General features: G+C 47.3%; 1 protein-coding gene across 1 annotated transcript in view; it reads right to left on the minus strand.

The window, feature by feature from the left end:
• The window catches only part of FASN (fatty acid synthase), a 33,198-nt gene extending 12,992 nt beyond the window's left edge, over positions 1-20,206 (minus strand). Inside the window, exons 1-25 of the mRNA XM_072352107.1 lie at positions 19,700-20,206; positions 14,665-14,811; positions 13,747-13,899; positions 12,336-12,509; positions 11,349-11,549; positions 10,814-10,936; positions 10,124-10,239; positions 9,788-9,922; positions 8,677-9,136; positions 8,148-8,335; positions 7,302-7,491; positions 6,465-6,559; positions 5,929-6,063; positions 5,445-5,648; positions 4,663-4,778; positions 4,043-4,218; positions 3,598-3,789; positions 3,252-3,332; positions 2,977-3,162; positions 2,548-2,727; positions 2,119-2,322; positions 1,601-1,911; positions 1,066-1,455; positions 426-590; positions 69-187 (exon numbers count right to left, since the gene is read on the minus strand). Coding sequence (XP_072208208.1) covers positions 69-187; positions 426-590; positions 1,066-1,455; positions 1,601-1,911; positions 2,119-2,322; positions 2,548-2,727; positions 2,977-3,162; positions 3,252-3,332; positions 3,598-3,789; positions 4,043-4,218; positions 4,663-4,778; positions 5,445-5,648; positions 5,929-6,063; positions 6,465-6,559; positions 7,302-7,491; positions 8,148-8,335; positions 8,677-9,136; positions 9,788-9,922; positions 10,124-10,239; positions 10,814-10,936; positions 11,349-11,549; positions 12,336-12,509; positions 13,747-13,899; positions 14,665-14,791 — 4,421 coding nt within the window. The 5' untranslated portion in view covers positions 14,792-14,811; positions 19,700-20,206. The remainder of the gene's footprint in view (positions 1-68; positions 188-425; positions 591-1,065; positions 1,456-1,600; positions 1,912-2,118; positions 2,323-2,547; positions 2,728-2,976; positions 3,163-3,251; positions 3,333-3,597; positions 3,790-4,042; positions 4,219-4,662; positions 4,779-5,444; positions 5,649-5,928; positions 6,064-6,464; positions 6,560-7,301; positions 7,492-8,147; positions 8,336-8,676; positions 9,137-9,787; positions 9,923-10,123; positions 10,240-10,813; positions 10,937-11,348; positions 11,550-12,335; positions 12,510-13,746; positions 13,900-14,664; positions 14,812-19,699) is intronic.
• Positions 20,207-21,155: the final 949 nt, after the last annotated feature.

Raw genomic sequence — 21,155 nt, forward strand, 5'->3', positions numbered from 1 at the left:
TCAAGCCTGAAAAGAATCTAACAAAAGCATCTGGTTTCCGAGAGTGACTTGTGGGCATAATTTCATACCTGATCCTGTGTCCCTCTGCTTCCAGGCGGAGGCAGTTCACCATACCCAGAATGCCAGAGTTCCCACAATTGGTGGCAGTCAACCACACAGGCTGCTCTGATGAGTCGGCCAAGATCTCCTATGGGACAAATTTCAGATTGTTTTACATGGAACCACAGAAAGGAAACATCCCTTGTATTCTCAAGAAAGAGATGAATAAGCTGTATTTCAAGCAAGAACAACTGAACAAACACAAGCTTTTTTCTCCTTCCTTCCCACCACCTCCTTCTCTATCCTTGTAACACTGATAAATTAAATCTCATTAAGAAAGTGTAAAGGTTTGGAAAGCCAAATATCCCAAACGCAGGAATTCTCACCTTTAAGGAATCGACCCACTTATAATGAGTGTCATCTACTGGCAGAAAAATGGGTGTTTTGGCAGGGGACTGCCGTCGACACAGGAAAATAACTGAGCCAAAGAAAGATCTCTTCATTGCAACCAGATTCAATGAGGCCTTGCTGAATAACTCCTCCCACTGTGCCTGTCAGATCAAGTACAACCACAATTAGCAGAAAAGTAAGAAACAAAATCCATTATAACTACAAACCACTATCTGTACTCCATGCCGAGTCTCCCACTTCACCACAAACAACAGCCCATCCACCACCTTCTTCCTTTTGCTGACATCCTGGCATAAGTTTTGTACTGCCCCAGCACAAATAAGTATTTGATTTGCATTAGACTATTTTATCTTGTGCCTAAACTAATCTTTCCTCCCTAAAATACCCCCAGAGTGCAGTAGTACAAGCATCCCCAAGCCCTTGCTAGGATACTAGCCTTACAAACAAGCAGACATTCAAAAAATAGGAATAACCATACTGTCAAATCCTACACAGGATTTGAATGTATTCCTTTTATTTACTTCTACAGAGAACCTCAAAGTAAAGCAACACAATGAAGCACACAAGCAGTAGACTCCAGAATAACCACTGAGAAAGTGCTTCCAGGTTGTTTACCTGAGACAGGAAGCTTTGCTTCTGCTGTAGGTCTGGACTTGTAAGAAAGCTGACAATTTCTCCAAGAGTTTCCTCTTTAAGAAGGGTGTGCAGCAAAACAAACCCTCCTTCTTTCACTGCAGCTGCTAAGTTAGTGATAATTTCAGTTGTGTTCCCTAGAACACTTGTTGAACAGTTGCATACTGCCAGGTCAGCATTGGTCAGATTCCCAGAGGGGAGGCTGGAGGGATCCCACTGGCTAATGGAGATTCCAGCATCGTGTAGCTCTGTTTCATTAGCTGAAAGAGTTTCAGGGGTGCAGTCAGTGGCAATGTAGTCCAGCTGCAACAGGGGCTGAGTATTCAGAATACTTTGGACACGAGAGAACAGACGCCCACTTCCTGCCAGAGCCTATGAGACAAAGGAGAGGGAGAAAGGAAATGAAGATTAAAAATGAACCGTACTCAGAATTATAATTGGAGCAAAAGAAGTAATATTAGGTTACTGAGAAGCCTGAAAACATCAGCTGTCATCCCATCCCAGGCTTTCAGCTAACCTCCACTATCTTCATCCTGTGACTAGTTGTGTTCTCCTTTGCCACATCCAGGCAAGTCTTCAGCTCTGAAGAATCCAGCAAGCCATTGAGCAGGGGATCATCCTGGAGGTGCATCTTCTCCTGAGTCACAATCTGTTCCAGCTCAGAATGTAGGTTCCCGTTCAGTTCCAGACGACAGATTTCAGTAAGGATATGCTGAAGGCCCTTCTGTGTGGCTGGGGACCCCACAGCAGCCCCTTTGGTTTCTAGGCCATGGATAACCAGCTTGACACCGTGCAACGCCATCTTAGCTTGTAATTTCTGGATCAGGCCTGAAGAATAGAAGAAAATAAAGGAGTCATATTTTCAGAAGATACTTTTCCTGTTCCCAAGGAGAGTGTACCCCCCTGCTTTAGCTATACCAGCTGATGAGCAGCACAAGGCGCAGCACCTTGTATCACCAGCCTGGGTATAAACAGCTTCTCTCAAACCTAGCAGACTGGAAGATTCCCCTAGTGTGAAAACAAACCCCACCCTACCTTTGCAGTGCTCCAGGTAGGCATGAAGCTGGGTACTGGAAGACAAACAGTCACTCTCAATATAGGGAACAAAGGAGAATTTTTCCAGAGTGGGAGGGATCCGCTCCTGTTGACGCCGTGGTGCCACCGAGGCATGAAGTCCATTGATCTGAACACCTCCTGCTTTGAGGCTATCAAGACAGCGGTCAACGACAACATCAAAAGCTGGAAGACAAGAAATAAATGGAAGTTTGCATCAAACACTCTAAGGATGTTATTCAAAGTGATCATATAAACAGCAGGTGCTACATCAGACTGTTATAGAAGGATCTGTATTAAAGGTTGGGAAACAAGAGGGGCTCCTACAGCCCATCCTTCTTATTAGGAAGTCAAACATTCACACACTGCACTTGAAGCAATGGGTAAAAGCCCAAGCACAGAAGACATTACCTTCTATGTTGTCCTGGTACTGGTACACCTGCTCCTGATGAAGCACAGGGTCAATATACACTGAGCGAATCCTGGTGGGCAAGCGAAGACTGCGTCCAGTCTCAGCTAAGACTATCAAGTGTAGCAGGGTGTCAAGGAAGGTCACCCAGTTTCCATTCCACAGAATTTTCCCTGCACTACCTGCAAAAGAAGAAGGAGAAGCCTGTGACTTCATCAATCAGCAGATGTGGGAAGCTACTGCTTAACTACAGCCTGCTGCACACACCCAGCATCCCCTGTGAACTCCAATAATAAGTTCTACATAGGAAATTATTACTCCGTGAAGCATAGTTAGGTGGACGATTAATACAGACTGAATCAAAAGAGACCAAATATTCCTCACTACACAGTAACTGTGTTCAATCTTTCTTCTACAGAAAGTAATTTTACCTTCACTGTTGCATTCCAGAACACCCTGAAAAGTTGGTCCATAGTTATATCCACGAAGATGCAGCTCTTGGTAAACATCTTCCATCAAGAGGCCAGACTTCTCAGTAACGTTTACTTGACTCTGGAAGTCAGCCAGCTGGTTATGAAAGTTCTTCAGAGCATCATTTTCCAGGAGGGAGATCTTCCCTGATGGGCACAGTGGCAAGAAAAAGAATCAGCATCCATACATAATGGATTTGAGCAGTCCAGGGCATGAACACGCTTCTTTCACTTACCACTCACAGCCAAGTTCCCATTCCCTGACACTTCAAAGCTGTGAGAAGCAGGCATGATTCGCACTTCCAGCTGTGTTGATCCTGCAAGAAACATTGAGAAAGACAGTACTGTGAGGTCATTCGTTTTCTCCATCCTCCAGCACCATTTCCAGACTCATTCCACACAACAAGGATGGCCATAAGATGTGCTACTTTACTAAACAAAGAAGTTAATTTATACAGACACGTTGCACTCTTCCTTTTATTCCTTTCCCCCATATTCCTCTTCACTTTCTTTTTGCGTTTTTGCACTTCCTTCCATTCCTTTCATTCCAGTTTTGCAGCTTTGTCAGCACCTCTCACTTACCCTTTTTGGGAAGGATAGTTGCTTGATGGATTGTAACTTCTTCAAACATAACAGCTGTTTGCTCCATGACCATGCCAAGAGATCGTGCCAGAGTTCGCCAAGCCAGCACTAAGTACCCAGTTGCTGGGTACAGGACTCTGCCATCAATGCAATGACCAACCAAGTAATGGTCAGGAGAGTCAGGACTCACATCTGTGAGAAGAAAAAACAGCAGCGTAAAAATTGAAAACAAAAAAATAAAATACCATGCAAACGAGGAGATCATTCCCCCTCAACCTCTGTAAGAGATCCAAGTAGTTTCCCAATACATCACCTCCCTTTCTGAGAATAATTTTTTCCTAATACCCAATCCTGAACCTCTTCTGGTACAACCTGAGGCCACTATCTTTTTTCCTATCAGAACTAAGGCAGGAAAAACAAGAACAACAATTACAGACAAACATACCAATATTGTAGACTGAAGCAGACGCGGAGCCTTTGGAACCTGAGGGAAAGTCTTCAGCTTTTGGAACATCCCAGTCCTGGCTGTGGTCCCATTTGATACATGGAGAAATAAGGGGTGTTCCCACAGGGACAGGGTATTCCACAGGTGGGAACAAGTTATTTCCAAGGACGTTTATCCTACAAAGACAAAAAGGATTAAGACAGTTGGAAGGGAAAAAAAAGAATTTTAAGAAGTCTGATCATGTTACTTAAAGGTCAGACAGCACTCCTCCTTGGGCTCCCCATCTGAGACATCTCCATGGATTCCAAGAACATTCACTGCAGCCAGATTTGTAATTCTAACTGTCTACAAGATGCAAAGTTTATTTCTAAGAGCCAGTTCCAGGTTTCCAAGCCTCTGGAATGAGACTTCTCTTTGAAAGGTACCCACCCAGCCCAAACAGTCTCTAACCCAAGGCAATGTTTCTTAAGTGAGCATATAAAATACATAAAGCATAGGTGTAAAACCTGTTTTTTCTTCAAGTTTGTTGAAGGAGTATTTCAATATTTGTGAGAACACATGCTAAAGAGTAGGCTTGAATTCTGATACCCCACTCACCCCTGCTCCCTCAGTCTCCTTACCCAGTTAAATGAATCTTTCCAGTCTGCGTTAGGAAGAACTCCAAGTTATTTTTGTGGTCCTTCTTCATCAAAGGTAGAATAGTGCAAGTTGGCTTCAAAGTTCTCCTCAGGATAGCCTGGTTAAGAGTTCAGCAGTCACCAGCAGAAGGCATTACTACTTTGTTTCTGATTTTCCCCCACCTTCACTAAAATGAAACTGCTTTCTCACACAATTTCTCCAGTAAGAGCTCTGAGGCAGGTGCTAGAATATGCACATTTTAACAGGGCAGATCCAGCATAGCACAATACCCTTCCAGCCACTCAAGAAACTGCATGCCTTGCAAGGAAGTAAATTAGCAGAACGTCATGAATATTATACGCAAGTTTCTCTTTTCCACACAAACTGCCACTTAGATTACACACAGAAAGTGTGTTAGTCTTGAATTTTCCCCCTCTGCCCTGCTTTATGCATACACTCACTTAACTCAGTACAAACAACTATGCGTTTTCCTTACTGCAGTTTGGCAAGCTAACTACCAACTAATTGAAATGTATGACAACAAAAGACAGCTACAAATTGAGTGCGTGGCTGGGAAAGTGAGCGAGAGTGTGTTGGGATCCATTCATTTATAGTTAAAAACCTCTAAAACTGGGGAAGGTAGAAGGAATAATATTCTCAGAACTGGAAATACAAACAGCCACAAAACCAAACCAAAACAGTATTCCCCAATTCTTCTATCTCCCATCTCTTTCCTTGCAGCAGTATTGATATGGTACTACACTGACATAACCAAATACAATACCTGTAAGAGAGCATGTGGAGCAATCTCCACTACAACAGCGTTCTCTGGAATATGCTTCAGGCCTTCATGGAACAGCACAGGATTCACCAGGTTGTTCACATGATACTCTGCAGAGGAATTCCTGGCAAGATCACTCTGCCACTGAGATTCAGGGATAGATGTACTGATCCACCGTGCTGAACGAGGTTTAGGGTGTGGAATGACCTGCAGACAGACAAGGAAGAGAGACATGAGGAAGAGTTACAGGCCACAAGTCAATAGCAAGACAGGCAAGAGTGAGCAGCCCCCACTCCCCTCTTCTGGGACTTCTTTCTTATCTTGACTCTTGAAGTCATCCTTCAGCTCAAGGCGACAAGACTTCAATTCTTAGGTCTCACAGATGCTCTTTGAGAATTTTCCTTAAGCTCTTGAGGAAAGGAACCCACCTAACTCAATACAACCAACCCTGAAATGCAGCATAAGCACACTGATTCAGCAATATTACCTTTCTCAGTGCACTGAGCAGTGCAGGTGCAATGGATGCCATGTAATAGGAATGAAATGCAACTCCAGCGCTGCGCACCTCCTTTGCAAAGACCCCATCTTTCTTCAGTTTGGTTACAAACTCAGCCACAGAATCCTAAGAAGAAAATAAGATAACTAAAAAACAACAGCTTACAAAATTTTTGCTGTGTGTTTGAATGACTGCATTCCCTGTACACACTTTAATACTTGCCACTTCAGGGCAGCTGTATATGTAATAAGGTTATTGTCCTTCTCAGCATCATCATTCATCACTCACTATATGCCCATGGCTATATGAATATTCAGCAATCTGTAATTACAAGCTTACTGAAGCAATAACGTCGCTTCCCTTCGGAGAAATTTGGAGTGTTTAAGCACCATGTCCCCTCCACCACCTTAAACCAGCTTCTCTTTCCAGTCAGCCGAACCTTAACCCAGCTTCCTGTTTTCTTCAAACTAGAACTTCCAAGGTTCCACTCATAGGTGTGGCATGCACTGTATCAGTTCCTTGCTTACCAGAGGCCCCGAAACAGTGACAGTATCCTCAGAGTTGTGACATGCTGGTACCACGTTTGGAGGGCAGCGCTGCTTACATTCCTCCCACGTCAGACCTACAGAAGAGGAATTTAGGTCAAAACAAGGGTTTTAAGCAGTGAGCCTCATGAGAGGAGGCAATCTGAACTGCACTAAACTCAAGACATCCTCTTTCTACCCAAAAGCGACTCTGTAAAAGAAAAAGGATATTATTAATCTTATGGCTTTAACACACTTTTTTTTGATCATACCCTGATGGGATGCACTCAGAAGTGCTGGGGAAGCTGGAAGAAGTGATGGCCAAACAGCTCTAAACTGGCTTAAGCTAGCTTAACATATGCAGGATCTGGCCATATGTTACAAGTCGTAGCAGGAGCTTGAATTCAAGTCTGAATGTAAAAAACACTACCTGCATGCAGCACTCTGAGATCTGTGATAAAATGTATTTGATATTGAGCAAAATAAAGCTGAGTTAGATACGTAGTCCTTTATAGCATCAGTTAAAATAAGAAACCAAGGATTCCAACAAGTAACACAAATTCATTGCATTAGACCCACAACAGCTTTCATCTGCAGTGCTTTACAGTTTTAATTGGCTACTGCAGCATTACTGTTCCCTATTTTCATGATACAAATAGCCATCTTATTTTTAAACATTTGGGTCACCATAAAGCTACAGAGGACAAACTGATGGGATCAAAGCTCAAGACATTCCTGAACAAACAGTAAGATTTACAGACATACTGAATACAGTTTGGCCAGGAGAAACCTTCTTCCTAAGCATCAGGAGGTATAAGCAATTGCTAAGGGTATACCTACCAACAGCAGCCATCCCTCCCGGGGGCAATTTGGCCTCTTTCACACATCGGCCCCGCCAATAAGCAGCAAGAACGGCTTCTTCGTGACTTAAGGAATTATCTGCATAGCCACAAGCGAGCTCTCCCACTGAGTGGCCCACAATCCCATCAGGTTGCAGACCTGCAGCCTTCAGCACATCAATTTGGGCAATCTGCAGGGAAAAGCAGAATCTGTGATTCCAAGCAGGCGTAAGGATACAGGCTCTGGACAGACTTTCTTCCTGGCCTCATTGCTTCCCCTCCCCCCCAGCAGCTCCAGCCTCAATTTCAAAGCATTTCAGGATTCGTTGTTTGGGCCTTTCCACTAGGAAGCTATTTCAAACAACAGGAGGCTGCCAAGTGCATGTTCATGCAAAGCAAGAGCCAAGCCCAGCTTTTCAGTTCGCTTTAAAAGGTCTGCCCCTGGTTTACTATGAGACAATGAATCCCACTTTGACACTCATCCAGAATTAAAGAGACTTCACTGAACATCATTTAGCTCATTTTTGAAGCAAATTTTAGAAGGCATTCTATAGAACCTTGCTCCTCACACAGACATTTACACAGAAATTCAGACATACTTTAGTCTCTTAGAGAAACTACCCCATATCACAACACAGATCTGTTTATATCAACATTCTTGCAAGCATCTTGCAAGCAGCAGCTCCCAAAACTGTCAAGGGCGCAACTCACTCTCCTTGAAATCTCCAGCAAGCATCTACCATTTGCTGAGAGCACAAAACTTCCATTAAGTGGCACAAAGCATTACTAATAGAACGTGCTCCTGTGCCCATGACCCCCCTCCTTCCACCACTCATTTCAGTCTTACCTGTATAGCAGCTAGTCCAACAAATGCATGGACAGTGTCATCAAAAGTGTTCTCATCTGCACGCAGAAGCAGGTCCGAGACTTTCAGTCCCGTGCTCTTCAAAGCCTCATCTGAGCGCAATATAGACTGGCGAAACAGATCCAATTTCATGAGACTCAGGCCCATACCTTTCCACTGTGTTCCCATACCTGCAGGATAAAGCATGAAGAAAATGTGCTTTGGGAACACTCCATAAGATGGGGCAGACCTCACACACTTGCTTTGGCAATGAAAGAATCCTAGCAATAAAGTACTGCATGTTTCTAAAACCCTCTGAGTCAGGCAATGCTTTTCCATTCTCCTGGACTTCGCTGTCATTAGAAGACAGATTGGAAGCATCAGCCTAAACACAGGAAATGCGATTCTCCTACGCGTATCACAACACTGTGTGACAGTTCCTTATGCTGAAGAGCAGAAAACAAGGTCAGTGCACAAGACCCAACTGCACAAGCTCCATTACTACAGAAGAATGCAGAAACTGTGGCCCCACCTGAGCAGATGTACCAGAGTGGTCTACCAGATGCTTGAACTTGCTGAATCTCTGTTATGTCACTCTCGGTTCCAACTAGCGTGTAGCCCCTGTAGGGCATGGAAGATACAGGAATTGCAGAGATATCACTGAGCAGGCTTAGGAATGGACTGCATCCTTCATGTTTCCTGCTTTCTTCAATGAGTATTTCCACAGCTTCCTGTGTTCTGCCACAAACTTGTACCAGTCTTGGCAAGTTACAAGTCCCTTGAGGCTGGCATTTCTTCTCATTTGGCCTCAGAATAACATGAGCATTAGAACCTCCAAAGCCAAAGGAATTGATGCTGACAAGGCCACCTTTCACTGGTGTGGGTTTGCAAACCACCTTCAAGGAGCCATCACGTAAAGCAGGAATATCTGGATTTGGATCATTGAAATGAAGATTTGGAGCCCACAGTCCATGTTCAAGAGAAAGAATGACCTGAAAGACAGAACAGAATACTCTGTGCTCCACATTTTCTTGCAGCAGATGTTCTTTTGCTGTTAGTGTTTTTCCATAAACAACTGTGTAGCCCACAACAAATAATCTCCACTTCTGTTTGTACAGAGACCCTTCACAGACCGACAAAGTCACAATGGTAGTACCTACTTCACCTAAGCAACTTTTAAGGTTATGCAGAGAGTCAGTGGTTAAGCTGTTTTCAGTTTAGCTTCCAGAACCTTCCTAACTAAAAAGCCATGCAGTCTTGCCTTAAAGTCTTGCCTGGCCACTAAAAATATCCTATCTTTCTCCTCTTTCAGATAACACCACTGTCAATAAAAAGCTATCAAACAAGCAGGGACAGGAGCTAGATCTCTGCTAAGCAGTTTGGAAGCCATGGTTGAGAGATGACTGTCTGCTTCCAGCAGCAGTTAGCAGGTTGGATGCTGACTATCAGTTATTCAAGCTGGTAGCCTCATCCCAAAGAACTCTCTTGGCTCCTCACCAACAGGAGAGACAGAGGAGACAAAAAGCCCAAGGGTTTAACTATTCTTCTGGCACTGAAAACCCCAAACTTTTACCTTTGGTTATTGCAACCTCCACCCCAAGCCCATTAGCCCTCCATGCTTTCCCTCACAAGCCATGTGTTACCTTGGCTAATGCAGCAAGCCCAGAGGCAGGCTCTGGATGACCCATGTTTGACTTGGTTGATCCAATTAACAGAGGCTCTCTCTCACACTGGCAGAAGACATTTACAATGCCATTTACTTCCTGTGGATCTCCAACCTAGCAAGAAAATACCCAGAATGATTAATGCTTTCAGAACACATAAGAAAAATCTTAGAAGCCTGTGTACAATCCAGAAGTAAAAGAAAGAAATGCAATTCCTTCATCTTAATTTTGAAAGAACAAAGAATAACCTTATGGGAAAGCGTGGCAAGAGATGCAAGGGAAGAAAGACCCCAAAACCAAAAAGCTCATGCTGACCTTGGTGCCTGTCCCATGAGCTTCAACATACTCCACATCTCCAGGCTTGATACCACATTCTCTGTACAGAGAACCAACCAGCTGCTGCTGCATCTCTCCAGATGGGAATGTCACACCTAGGATCAAAACTGTCATCAGTTCCTCTCCCACACCAGAAGCTTCCCATTCTGATTTGCACCATTCAATAGGTGGGGGCTACCAGGTCCAGAAGAAAGAGACATTTTTCCAAGGTTTTGCAACACACACAGTTAGCCTCTTGGGCTCTTAGGAAGAAGAGCCAAAGAACCAGAAACTGAACTAAACCTGTGACTTATAGAGTACCACAGGAAGATACCAGCTAAGAGAACATGCTGTGTTTATGGTGAGCAAAACATGTGAAACTTGGCACCTCCAAGAGTGAGAGAAACAGGACAGTAATAGAAAAAGAGCCTCCCAGTCATAGTATTTATATTTCTACTATCTGGTCAGATATACCCTGAAGAAGACTATGCCAGCAACAGGACCCTCCTGTTACCACTTTCATTTCCTTTACAAAACAGGGTCCTGAACTTTGTATTATTGATGTTGAAAACAAAACAAAAAAACCCAATCATATGAAAAACTCACACATCTAATGAACAGGAAACCTACACAAAGACTGCAGACTCAACAGTTCTGTATGTACCTCACTTTTCAGAGACAAAGACTTACCTTGCTCCTTAAAGCCATCAGTGTTACTCCCAGCATTGACTATAGTGGCATAGATGCGTTTAGCCATGGATTTCTTGGTCAACAGCACAACAACGACAGCTTCAGAGCGACAATATCCATTTCCTGAGGACAGGGACAGAACATGCCATGAGTCTGTTCAGCAGTAAGACCACCACGCACTAAGGTCACTTCAATTCTGACCTACTGCTTTAAGTACAATAGATACATTTGCTTAAAAAATTAAGTACAAGATTAACGTCCACCTCCCATCACAAAGTGATGAAAGGAAGTCCCCATCTCTGGATGGAAACTCTTTCCCTCTGGCAAAGAAATAAATCATACAATTTCTTTCCCACAGGTAATTTTCTAGGCTTAAGAGAACATGCAACACAGATAAAGCCCATTCAGGTCCCCAAGCAGAGCACCCAAAAACAACAACTGGACAAGTTATGTGCGCTGCTACTACAGTATTACATCATAGACAGCAATAAGCTCATCTCATACTACAAGGTAATTCCTCAGGGTAATGCCTTACCTGAAACATCAAAAGCCTTGCAGGCACCATCAGGACTAAGCATGCCCAGCTTCATGAACTGCACAGAAGTGTTAGGTTTCAGCAGAATGTTGACCCCTCCTACCAGGGCTGCACTGCACTGTCCGTGACGAATTGCTTTATAAGCATTTTCTAGAGCCATGAGACTGGAGGAGCAGGCTGTGTCAATAGTCAAACTTGGTCCTTAGAAAATAAAAAGGGGGATTTGTTTTTGAACCGTTAGTTTTCTAGAATTAATCTCCAAAGTCTACAGGATAGGATTGCAGGACAAACACATTAAAAAAGGTATGAAGTAATCAGAACATTACAGGTAATCTTTATACATCAGGGACAAGATTTACCACTTCTCCTGCTTGCCAGTTAATAAGAGATTTGCATGGGATTAAAAAAGAAAACAAACCCAAAGTTTGGCTTTAGGGGTACCTTCCAAATTTTCTTCTCCATCTCCATCAAACAAAAACACATGACAGCATCATGTGGGCAAATGACATCCCTTCCCTATTCACAGCAGTGAAAAATCACTCCTGCTACCTCGTGCTACCTTGGCCACAATCTTTGCTCTCCAGAGTGACTCCCATCCATCCGTCTCCAAATCCAAACACACTTCAAGCCACATCTATACCTCTAGCCAGTTTCAGGCTGGTGACTCTCCCATTTCTCCCACTTTATCCAAAGAGTCACCTGTTCCAGACAGTCTGACTCCGAGCTTGCTGACTTCTATATGAATCCCAGCAACAACCATCTTCAAGAGCTGAAGTATATTGAAGTATATTGAGAATAACGATTCTCAACACACAGTTACAATTTTCACTTCTCATATGCCTCTTTACAGCAGTTGCAGGCTGGTTTTTCATCCTAAAGGAGTCTGTATCACCATATCCCTGCCACTCCCCCAGAGAAACAGTTGTACAACCATGCTGAAATTGCAGTTGCTCATCAGCAAGTATTGACAGGTCTGGGGGCACTTACCTGTAAAATCATAAAAGTATGAAATCCTGTTGGCAAGCATAGCACGCTGGCAGCCAGTCATACTGTATCCCAAAAGCTCCTCTGGATCTTGGCTAAGGGCTTCAGCAGCTTCTGAGCCACTTGCACCAACCCATACACCCGTGTCTGTGCCACGGAGGGTAACTGGATTAATGCCTGCAGGGATATTGGAAAGCAGATTATATCCGACAAACTCTTTGTGAGGGGAAAACTGGAGAGATATCATGTACAGGTGGCACCAAGTAATGAAATACAGCTTTACACTGTCCCTTTCAGGCAGGCCTGCAGCATCGTTCTCTTGCTCATAGGTACCTTTCTACCTGCTTCAGCAACAGACTTTCTGCAGAGCCCCTGCTTATCCAATCTGCTTAATACAACAGTCCAACAGAACTTTGCTACTGGCCAAAACATACAGTACCTTGTACGTGTATTATACACATATGAGATAGAGAGCTTTTCAACTTAGATGGGCATTGCTAGAGTCTTATGTAGGAGTGTATAACTATGAGTAAGTGTTGATCAAATAAGCTAAAAATCATGAAGAAAAGTAGACAAAGTGAGAAAGCTGCAGCACGTGGAGTGTCTTGAGCACACAATACCTGTCTGTGTACACAAGTAGAGCCCAGATGCAGAATATAAGAAAAATTCTTGGGCACAAAAGCCCGCAAGTTGGAACAAGAAATAACTATGCTCTAAAAAGCTGCATGGAAAACTCAACTTGCACCAATCTCTGCTGTTTCTTCTTTGTGCTGCAGGAGTCCTGGAGACAAGCAGATTATTTAAGCCTTGGGACTGAGGCTCAGCAGTAGAGCAGGAAGTGTTAATTTGTCATTAACGGTGAGCCAGTTACAACTTCTTCCATGTCTTCTTATGTTCAGACATGAAACTAATTAACACAAAGAATTAACTTCTTGGCTCTGTGGGCACATAACTAAAAAGCTTAAGGCTTTGGCAGTGAGAGAAAGGAGGTTCTTGCTTCTGGAAGCACAACCCCCAGCAGACCATGGATAAGAATGCTCATGGAGTCAGCTTTCCTCTGCTCTACAGTTATCCCTTGTGCCTTTAACAAAGAGATCTGTTACAGAAAACTACAGTAGAGCCAGAGTGTAGGGACATCAACATACGAAAAGCTCTCATGCTGTTGACTGTTTAAATGTTTCTGCAGTAATGGTTCCACTGTATGAGATCAGGGGAGATGTTTTGGCAATCAATGCAGATTTCCTAGTTCAAGCTCTGGAGAAAATGGCTTTTGTTCTAAACCTTGTCCCAGTTCTTTGGTCTCCTCTCTATTGTGAGAGCTTTCTCTCATTAGTGATCTCATCACACAGGTGCATGTCTGCTGCCTAGAAGCAATGCAGCACACTTTCCCTTCTTCAATCATCCATCTGCTTACCTCCATCCAAAATAGCTTCATAAGAAACTTCCAACAACAAGCGAAGCTGAGGATCCATCGTATGAGCCTGTTTGGGGTGGACTCCAAAGAAGGAGGCATCAAATTTTGTTATGTCCTTGAGCTTTCCATTTCTTTTGGGCAGTCCATAAATTCCTGAGAAGAAGAATTTGACACCACATCAAAGACTGTATCAGTACGGAGGCAGCTACCAGCTGAGACAGAGCACGGGATGACTACAGCTGGATTCTCAATTACACATGAAACATTACTTTCTAGCTGCAGCACCTGGCGTGCCGCATAAAACCTGTCCACTCAACTCTCTTCACCTCATCTGGAAATTAAAATGCTGCATTAACCAAAACAATTGTGATTTTTAAAGGCTGTTCTGGATACGGCAGCAAAAGGCACCAATCTGATAATAAGCATTTGCACTTGGATGTGGTATGCCAAGCACACAGGATGACTTGGTGGTTCCAGTTAGAACAAAAACAAACGCTCCTTTCCACTTCTGCAAATCATCAGCTTGATTTCAGAAGGATAATCAGAAAATGTTCTAAAGAGCCGCAGGTCACAGACATGGAGCCCCCAGCTACTCCTGAACCCAGAAAAAGAGAAGTCTCATTGCCACAGCTGCCAGTAGCTGGCTCAGGAATCACACTGCACAGCTGCTCTGCCAGCATCATGCCTCTTCCTGGAAGCAAACGACACGTTATTTACTAGCCATGACTGTGGGAAGTGACTATAAAACACATACTTAAGACTTCCATAGAAGTATTTTGTTCCTGGATTCCTGGGTCACATACCTGAAATGAATTAAAACGCTCCAGCAGGTTTTTGCATCCGATTAATCTTTTCCTTTCACAAGATAATTCCTCCGAAAAGCTCTGAGCTCCAAAAGGGAAGACAACAAGCACCCACCTGGTTTCCACCTCCGATCGTCCTCTGTGACCATATCAACTCCATTCAGCAGGTTCTCCCAAAACTCCTGCAAGTTCTCAGACTCCGGCAGCTTTCCTGCTATGCCTGCAATCACCACGTCTTCCATCTCTCAGCTTCTCCCTGTTACTGAGATCCAAGAAAGCAGTAAGGCTCGCGGGACTTCACACAGAAGAAGAATAGCTTTCCTGCCTTCCTAACGTGTTGTGACAAACAAGTGGGTACGGTGGGAGGAAACACCCACACAGAAACAGCCCGTGGAGCCTCTAGAACAAAAAGATATCCCGAATAATCCAACGGACTGTTGGACCTGTGGGGACCGTGGGGATGAGAGAACGGAAGGAGCGCTGGGCTCTGAGGACCAGCAGCTCCTACAGGAACAGATCTGTCTGTAAAGGAGCAGCTCTGCCTTTGGTAAAGTCAGCAGAGAAGAAAGATTAACGTGCTGGAGCAGAGGTGGGTGGGGAAATTATGAAATACATATAGTAAAATACATAATTACAAGGCAAACCTTGCAAGCAGCAAAACAAGTTCTACGATCATTCCAAAGGGAAATACTCTTAAGAATCAATAACCAAAAAGTCTGGTTGAGGAAACTGCAGGGGAAAAAAAAAAATCAGATGGAGAAAACAGATTCCAATGCACTGCTTTAAATACCTGCCATGAGAAGTTTTATATGCAAAACATTTCAGAGAGCACTGAGCTCTTTGCTGCTGTACTTCGGAAACTGGGAAGAAGGAACCCAGCGCCTGGGACAGAGGGCAGCTTTAAAACAAGCACTGGCAGCAAGGGCCTGGATTCTGCAGTGGGGAATCCCTTAGCAATAGGCACAAGGAGTATGCATTCTGAAAGCCCATCTTGTACAACACGGGAGAGCACCAACACCACAGTGCACAACCAACCGTCCATAGAATGGTTTGTGTTCAAAGGGACCCCAAAAGACCAGCTGGTCCGACCTCCTGCAGTGAGCAGGGATACCCCCAGTGCTCAGAGCCCCATCCAGATCACAGCACCAACTGAGAGCTCACAGCACAGTCAGTGTACACAACTTATGCTGCATTACATTAAAAATGCATTAACTAAGCATAAAGGAGGTGAGTTAACCTGATGTTCCAGTTAAGCTCACATTATAGTTAGTAGACCCTACGTAGACAAGTGAGATGTGTATCTGTTTTTCTCCTCTACATACACACGTGGTTGCATGAACAAAAGACGTAGCAAGCATTCACAAGGCTTCCTTAAACCCTTCTGCTAAGTGGAGGAAGATACCCAAAGACATCCTCCAGAGCTGACAAGTAGGATTTCTAAGAAATAAGTAAAAAATCACAATGAAAACTGGGTGTTGTAAGTTTGCTTTAATAGTTCTGAAGGAAATGCTTCATGCTGGAAGACTTGGTGCTGGATTTCTGGTGCAGATCACGCTCCATAGGGCCATGCAGGCACTTCCCAGAAGCACTGCTGGGGCTGGATCTCCTCCCCTATAGGACAGCATCGCTGGGTACTCTGAGATAAGTGCTGGGATGGATAGCTGTTTTTCCAACCAGAGAAGTTTCATTTGGGAATATTTTCACAGCCTCTTTCAGAAACTGATGGGTTTTCTAAGCAAGAAATAGGCCTTGTGTGGCTCACAGCATCACACCTGCCTGGTGACCCCACAGCCCTCTGCTCCACCCAGCCTTTACGGCAGTGCAGCACACACACCATCCTTCGCTGGATCCCTCATACTCTTCTTTCCTCAGTGCTTATCTCCATCCACATCTGTGGAGTAACCGTGCAATTATGCAACACTCTGAGGCAGAAGAGCTGTTACCTCACCCAGCCCACTCCTCCTGGGAGCAAAACCCAAAGTGCTCTCCAAAGGACACCTGGGATTTCTCAGCCTTGTGTTAAATACTGCAGACAACACGATTTCCATTCCACGCTGAGTCTTCGCTTCAGAAGGGAAACGGGAAAGGCCAAGTGCTTAACAGCCTTAATGGGAAAATACACCCCAAAAGTAAAGCCAGTTGTACCGAGCCCAGCCTGCTCTGCTCTCCCCTCACAAAGCTCTATTGGGTTGGGGTCACCACGATGCTTGGAAGGCTCAGCAGAGCCCACAGTTCTGCTATACACACAGCAGTTCTGCAGAGAAATAATGGATATGGGCACAGAGCTTACAGGCCAGGTGTGATACAAGAGCCACACGCAGTGATAACAGCTCAGTTCTGTGCCTCATCCTCCTGGGTGATGGTGTCCAAGGGAAGAAGTGCTGCGTTTCAGAAGACTGAAGCTTCCCATGTGGGATTGTCCCTTCCCCAGAGCAGCAGAAAAGCTCCATCCACGTACGGCCAACCCCGACACAGCACTGCTCCGACACAGAAGTGGAGCCCATTGTCAAGGCCCTTTTTGCCAGCACAGTTGAGCAAAACTGTGTCAGAGGCAGCAAAAAATAAGATGCTGCGGTCATCAAAAATGCAGAATAAAGGCCAAGAAGTTCATTTTAGCTGGGCAAGTGGGCAATAAGGGTCACAGCGTAAGGGTTTACGTCCAGTCCTCTGTGTACGAAGAGCTCCAGATGCCTGGTGGGATAACATGCAAGTTACAGAGCCAGTGACACGCAATTGAGGTGGTTTACTGCAGAAAACCAGTGGGAAGAGAAGGAATCAGAAATGAAGCAATCCTTGATTAAACAGTGATTCAAGCAGATGTTACAGCTACCCGTGATGTCCTTGGACTTCTTTCATGAGCAGGTGTGCCGTGTTAGTGTCTGCCATTGCTCCCGGATGGCACATTCCCGGTGCTTCCATATACCAATGCTCACCACTCACCATGCTCACCAATGCTCACCCTTCCCTGTGGATCCCTGTTAGATCACACACAGTGCGCAGTGCTTGAAGCCACTGGCAGCCAGGAAAGACAATTCTTCCTACAGCTGTTTCAGAGGCGATTTGATATCAGGAAATACACATAAGGAATTATTCCCATTACATTTGGCAAGGAAGGCAAACAGCAATGGGTCGGGGAAGGAGACTGAGAAAGACGGAGCAATAAATGGGACCCTCCAGCTCCTTAAGGCTGTTTTGTTGGACCCACCATCCAGCACCCATCTTCTCCTACTTTCCCCGTGGTTCTCATGGATCAGACACCAAGGCCCTGAACGTCCCAGCAGTAACCTCCTTTAGCCATAAACTATCACCTCACTGCATTTACACAATATCTTTTCTTGCAACGATATTGCGTTGCTGACTCATTCCATTTGAGAACGGTAATAACTAACCATCCCTTCTGGTGTTATTGACTAGTAACAGCTTTCATCACTTTACACTCGTGCTCTGGTTATCTGCCTCCCACATTGGCTGCCTGACAAGGTGGGCTTGTTCCAGTACTGAAAACCAAGAAGAAAAGCGCGGTCCTTGTTACCACCATCTCTAGCGGCTCCAGCTGAGGCTGCAGGAGAGCACGTCTCAATTCCCAGCCTGTACCAACCCACCAACCTCCAAAGAGAACACTGTCCTTGCTCTGCTCTACCTCCGCTCACCTGCAGTTAAGGGCGGCTGGAAGAAAGCACAGAGACAAAAGAAGAGCTCCCAGATCCTGTTTTGCTGTCACTGTGGTGGGACAGAATCCTCAGCACCACGTCTGTGCCACCAGCTCCGGCCTGCTGGGATCTCCCAACTGCTCCTTCAGCACAGACAGCAACCGAAGGTTTGCTTCCTAAGCTCCTAAACCTGACTGCATCCTAACCCAGCTTCCCTAATCCGCAGTTACCGTTCATAAAAGGTACGATTAAAGCCACCACCTCACAGCAGCATCTCTTGCACGGAGCTGTAAGGCCCGTCTCCAAAAATAAAGCTCCACAGAACAGAAGCAAACAGGGAATGCTTTTCATTTCCTCGGGCTGATGTCAATCTGTGCATCACAGCTCCAGCTTCACAAAGACCTTTTCAGTGTCCCTTCCTGCTTGCAGGCGGGATCCGTACCACCGGCCACGAGACAAATGGAAAAGCAGCGGAGCATTTCTGCATTCCAAACAGCGCTTCGTGTCTGCAAACACAGCCGGGTTCAGGACTGCGGGCTGAGAGAGGCAGGTGAGGTTACACTGAGAACCAAGGCAGCCCTGCTGATCTCCCAGTAACCAGACCTGTGTTACACCGCGATGCCATCTCAGCTTTTGGTGACACCCCTCTGTAGCTCCTCTCCCTGTCGGGCCTTTGTCCTCCAAACTCACTCACTAAACGCAGCCTTTCAACGCGTGCCTTCACTTCCCATTTGCTTCGAGAAGCGCAGAGCTCAGGAGGTTCGTTCACCTTTTGTTCCAGTGCACCAACGTTTTATTTCCTTTTGTTTCTAAAGGCTCCGAATTATTAATATAACTGGGTGCAACGCTGCTCCTTTCAGGGTAAGGATTAGAATAACGCCAGGTAAAACCCAAGCTGTGCAGCTGGAGCAGCGCAGGGGCTGCTCCCCCTATGCCAGAGGAGGAGAATGAAATCTGAGCGAGGACGTAAGGGAGAAAACAGCCATCACGACCCGGACGGAACCGCAGCATCCAAAGCACGAGCGGGGTACGACCAATGGTTATAAGCGATAATAATAAAAGCCGTGTGTGTGTGAGGCGATGCCGCATCGCCCCGAGCCGTCCCGACAGCCGCACACACCGAGCTCTCCCAGCCCTCCCCGCACCGCCCCGCTCCCCTCAGCGCCGCCCGCCGCTCCGCATCGCCCCACACGCGGCTCCAAAGCCGAGCGGCCTCACCGCCCGCGGCCCGGCCCGGCTCTCCGCCCGCCGCCAAGATGGCCGTGCGCCGGCGGCACAATGCAGAGCTCGGCCCACGGCCGCACCGCCCGCCGGCGGGGAGCGGGCTCGGCTCCACAGCGCTGTGCCGCGGGAGGAACGGCCGCGCCGGGCGAAGGGAACCGGGAGGCACGAGGCGGCTGCGCGGAACCTTCTCGTTCTCCGGGGGAAGGACCGCACGGAGCCGGCCCGGCCGCGAGGCGCCGAGGAAGGAGCGGAGGCCGCGGCGATGCCGGTCGGTACCTTCGTAGCGCGGACGTTTCGTGCCGGGAGGATCCGGGCGGGGCGGGGCGGCTCTCCGCGGGATTCGGGCGCTGCGGCCGCCGGTGCCGGGCTGCGCACGGCCGATGCTCCGCGCTCTCCTCACTGTCTCCCTCTAGCTCCCACCGCTATTTAAGCAGCCACCACCTCCGGCGGCCACGCCACATGGGCTGACGGTTTACTCCTCGCCGCAGTCCAATGAGAGCCGGGGCAGCGCCGCCCTGAGCCGGCCCCGGGGTGATGCCAGCCCTGCCCGCCGGAGCCGTTCCGAGGGAGGGGGAGGGGGATGGGGATGAGGATGAGGATGAGGAGGGGGGGGGGGGTCCCGGGCACACCGGGGCGGACCCAGGAGGGTCCCGCGGCACCGATTCGAGCCCCGCCCCGCCCCCCGACCGCGTTCTGCCGTTCCGAGCGCTCCGCCGCCTCCAGCCCGTCTGCTCGCACCGAGGGGGGCGGGGGGAGGCGCTGCCGCTCCGGGCCGAGGCGCACAAAGGGAAAAGGGACGCGCAGTGCCGGGCCGGCACCCAACGCGGGGGCGGGGAGGAGTGGGCGGGGGCGCGGCCGTGCCAATGGCGGAGCCCGTGGGGTGTTGCTAGGCGATAAGGCGATGTGCTGACTGCGGGGGGGACGGCCGAGGCCGCCGGCGGCGGAGCCGAGCAGCGCTGGGCCGCTTTCCGGCGGTCGTTCACCCCGGCGGAGCGCGGCGCCGAGGTTACCAGAGGTCAGCGGGCACGCCGGCCGGGGATGCGCTGCCCCGTGCTGGGCCCGCCGCCCCGCTCCGGGCTGACACGGCGCTGCGGGACGGCCCCGGTTCGGATCTGTGCCCGTCGGTGGGCGGGAGCGGGGCGGCGGGGGGCGGAAGGGCCTCACCTGGCGGAGCGGCACCGCGGGGAGCCGGGCGGGGTGAGCTGTGAGGGTCCGCCGAGTTCCGCCTTTCCCCGTGGTCGCATTTCTGGGCTCTCCTTTCTTTGCACAAGTCGGTGGCGGCTGCGGTTCCACCCCTCCACCCTTCTTTCCCATCCCATGTGCCGCTGCCTCAGCTCCCACGGTGTATATTGTATCCAATCTAAACCTCCCGTCCCCATCTTACAGCCCCTGTAGGGACTGAAGGCCCTGTAGGGCCGCTCTCAGCTCCCCCCAGGCCCTCCCTTCTCCAGGCTGCACAGCCCCAGCCCTCAGCCCGTCCACGTTGGGCTGTTCCATCCCTGGGAGCATTTCTGTGGCCTGCACTCATACATCATGTTCTTACAGCTACAAATGTACAACTGAGCGCCCTTTTCCCCATGAAATTGGATTGTTTCAATCAAGAGGTATCAACCGTTGCCTGAAGGAAACCTGTTTCTCAGGGGAACCAAATAGATTAAATTTGCCTTCCTGGGAAGAGCAGTGCAGGACCAGGCATGCCAGGTGACACACGGGAAATAAAAACAGACCAAGC

This window comes from Excalfactoria chinensis, chromosome 17, assembly GCF_039878825.1.
Source record: "Excalfactoria chinensis isolate bCotChi1 chromosome 17, bCotChi1.hap2, whole genome shotgun sequence".
Lineage (NCBI taxonomy): Eukaryota > Metazoa > Chordata > Aves > Galliformes > Phasianidae > Excalfactoria > Excalfactoria chinensis.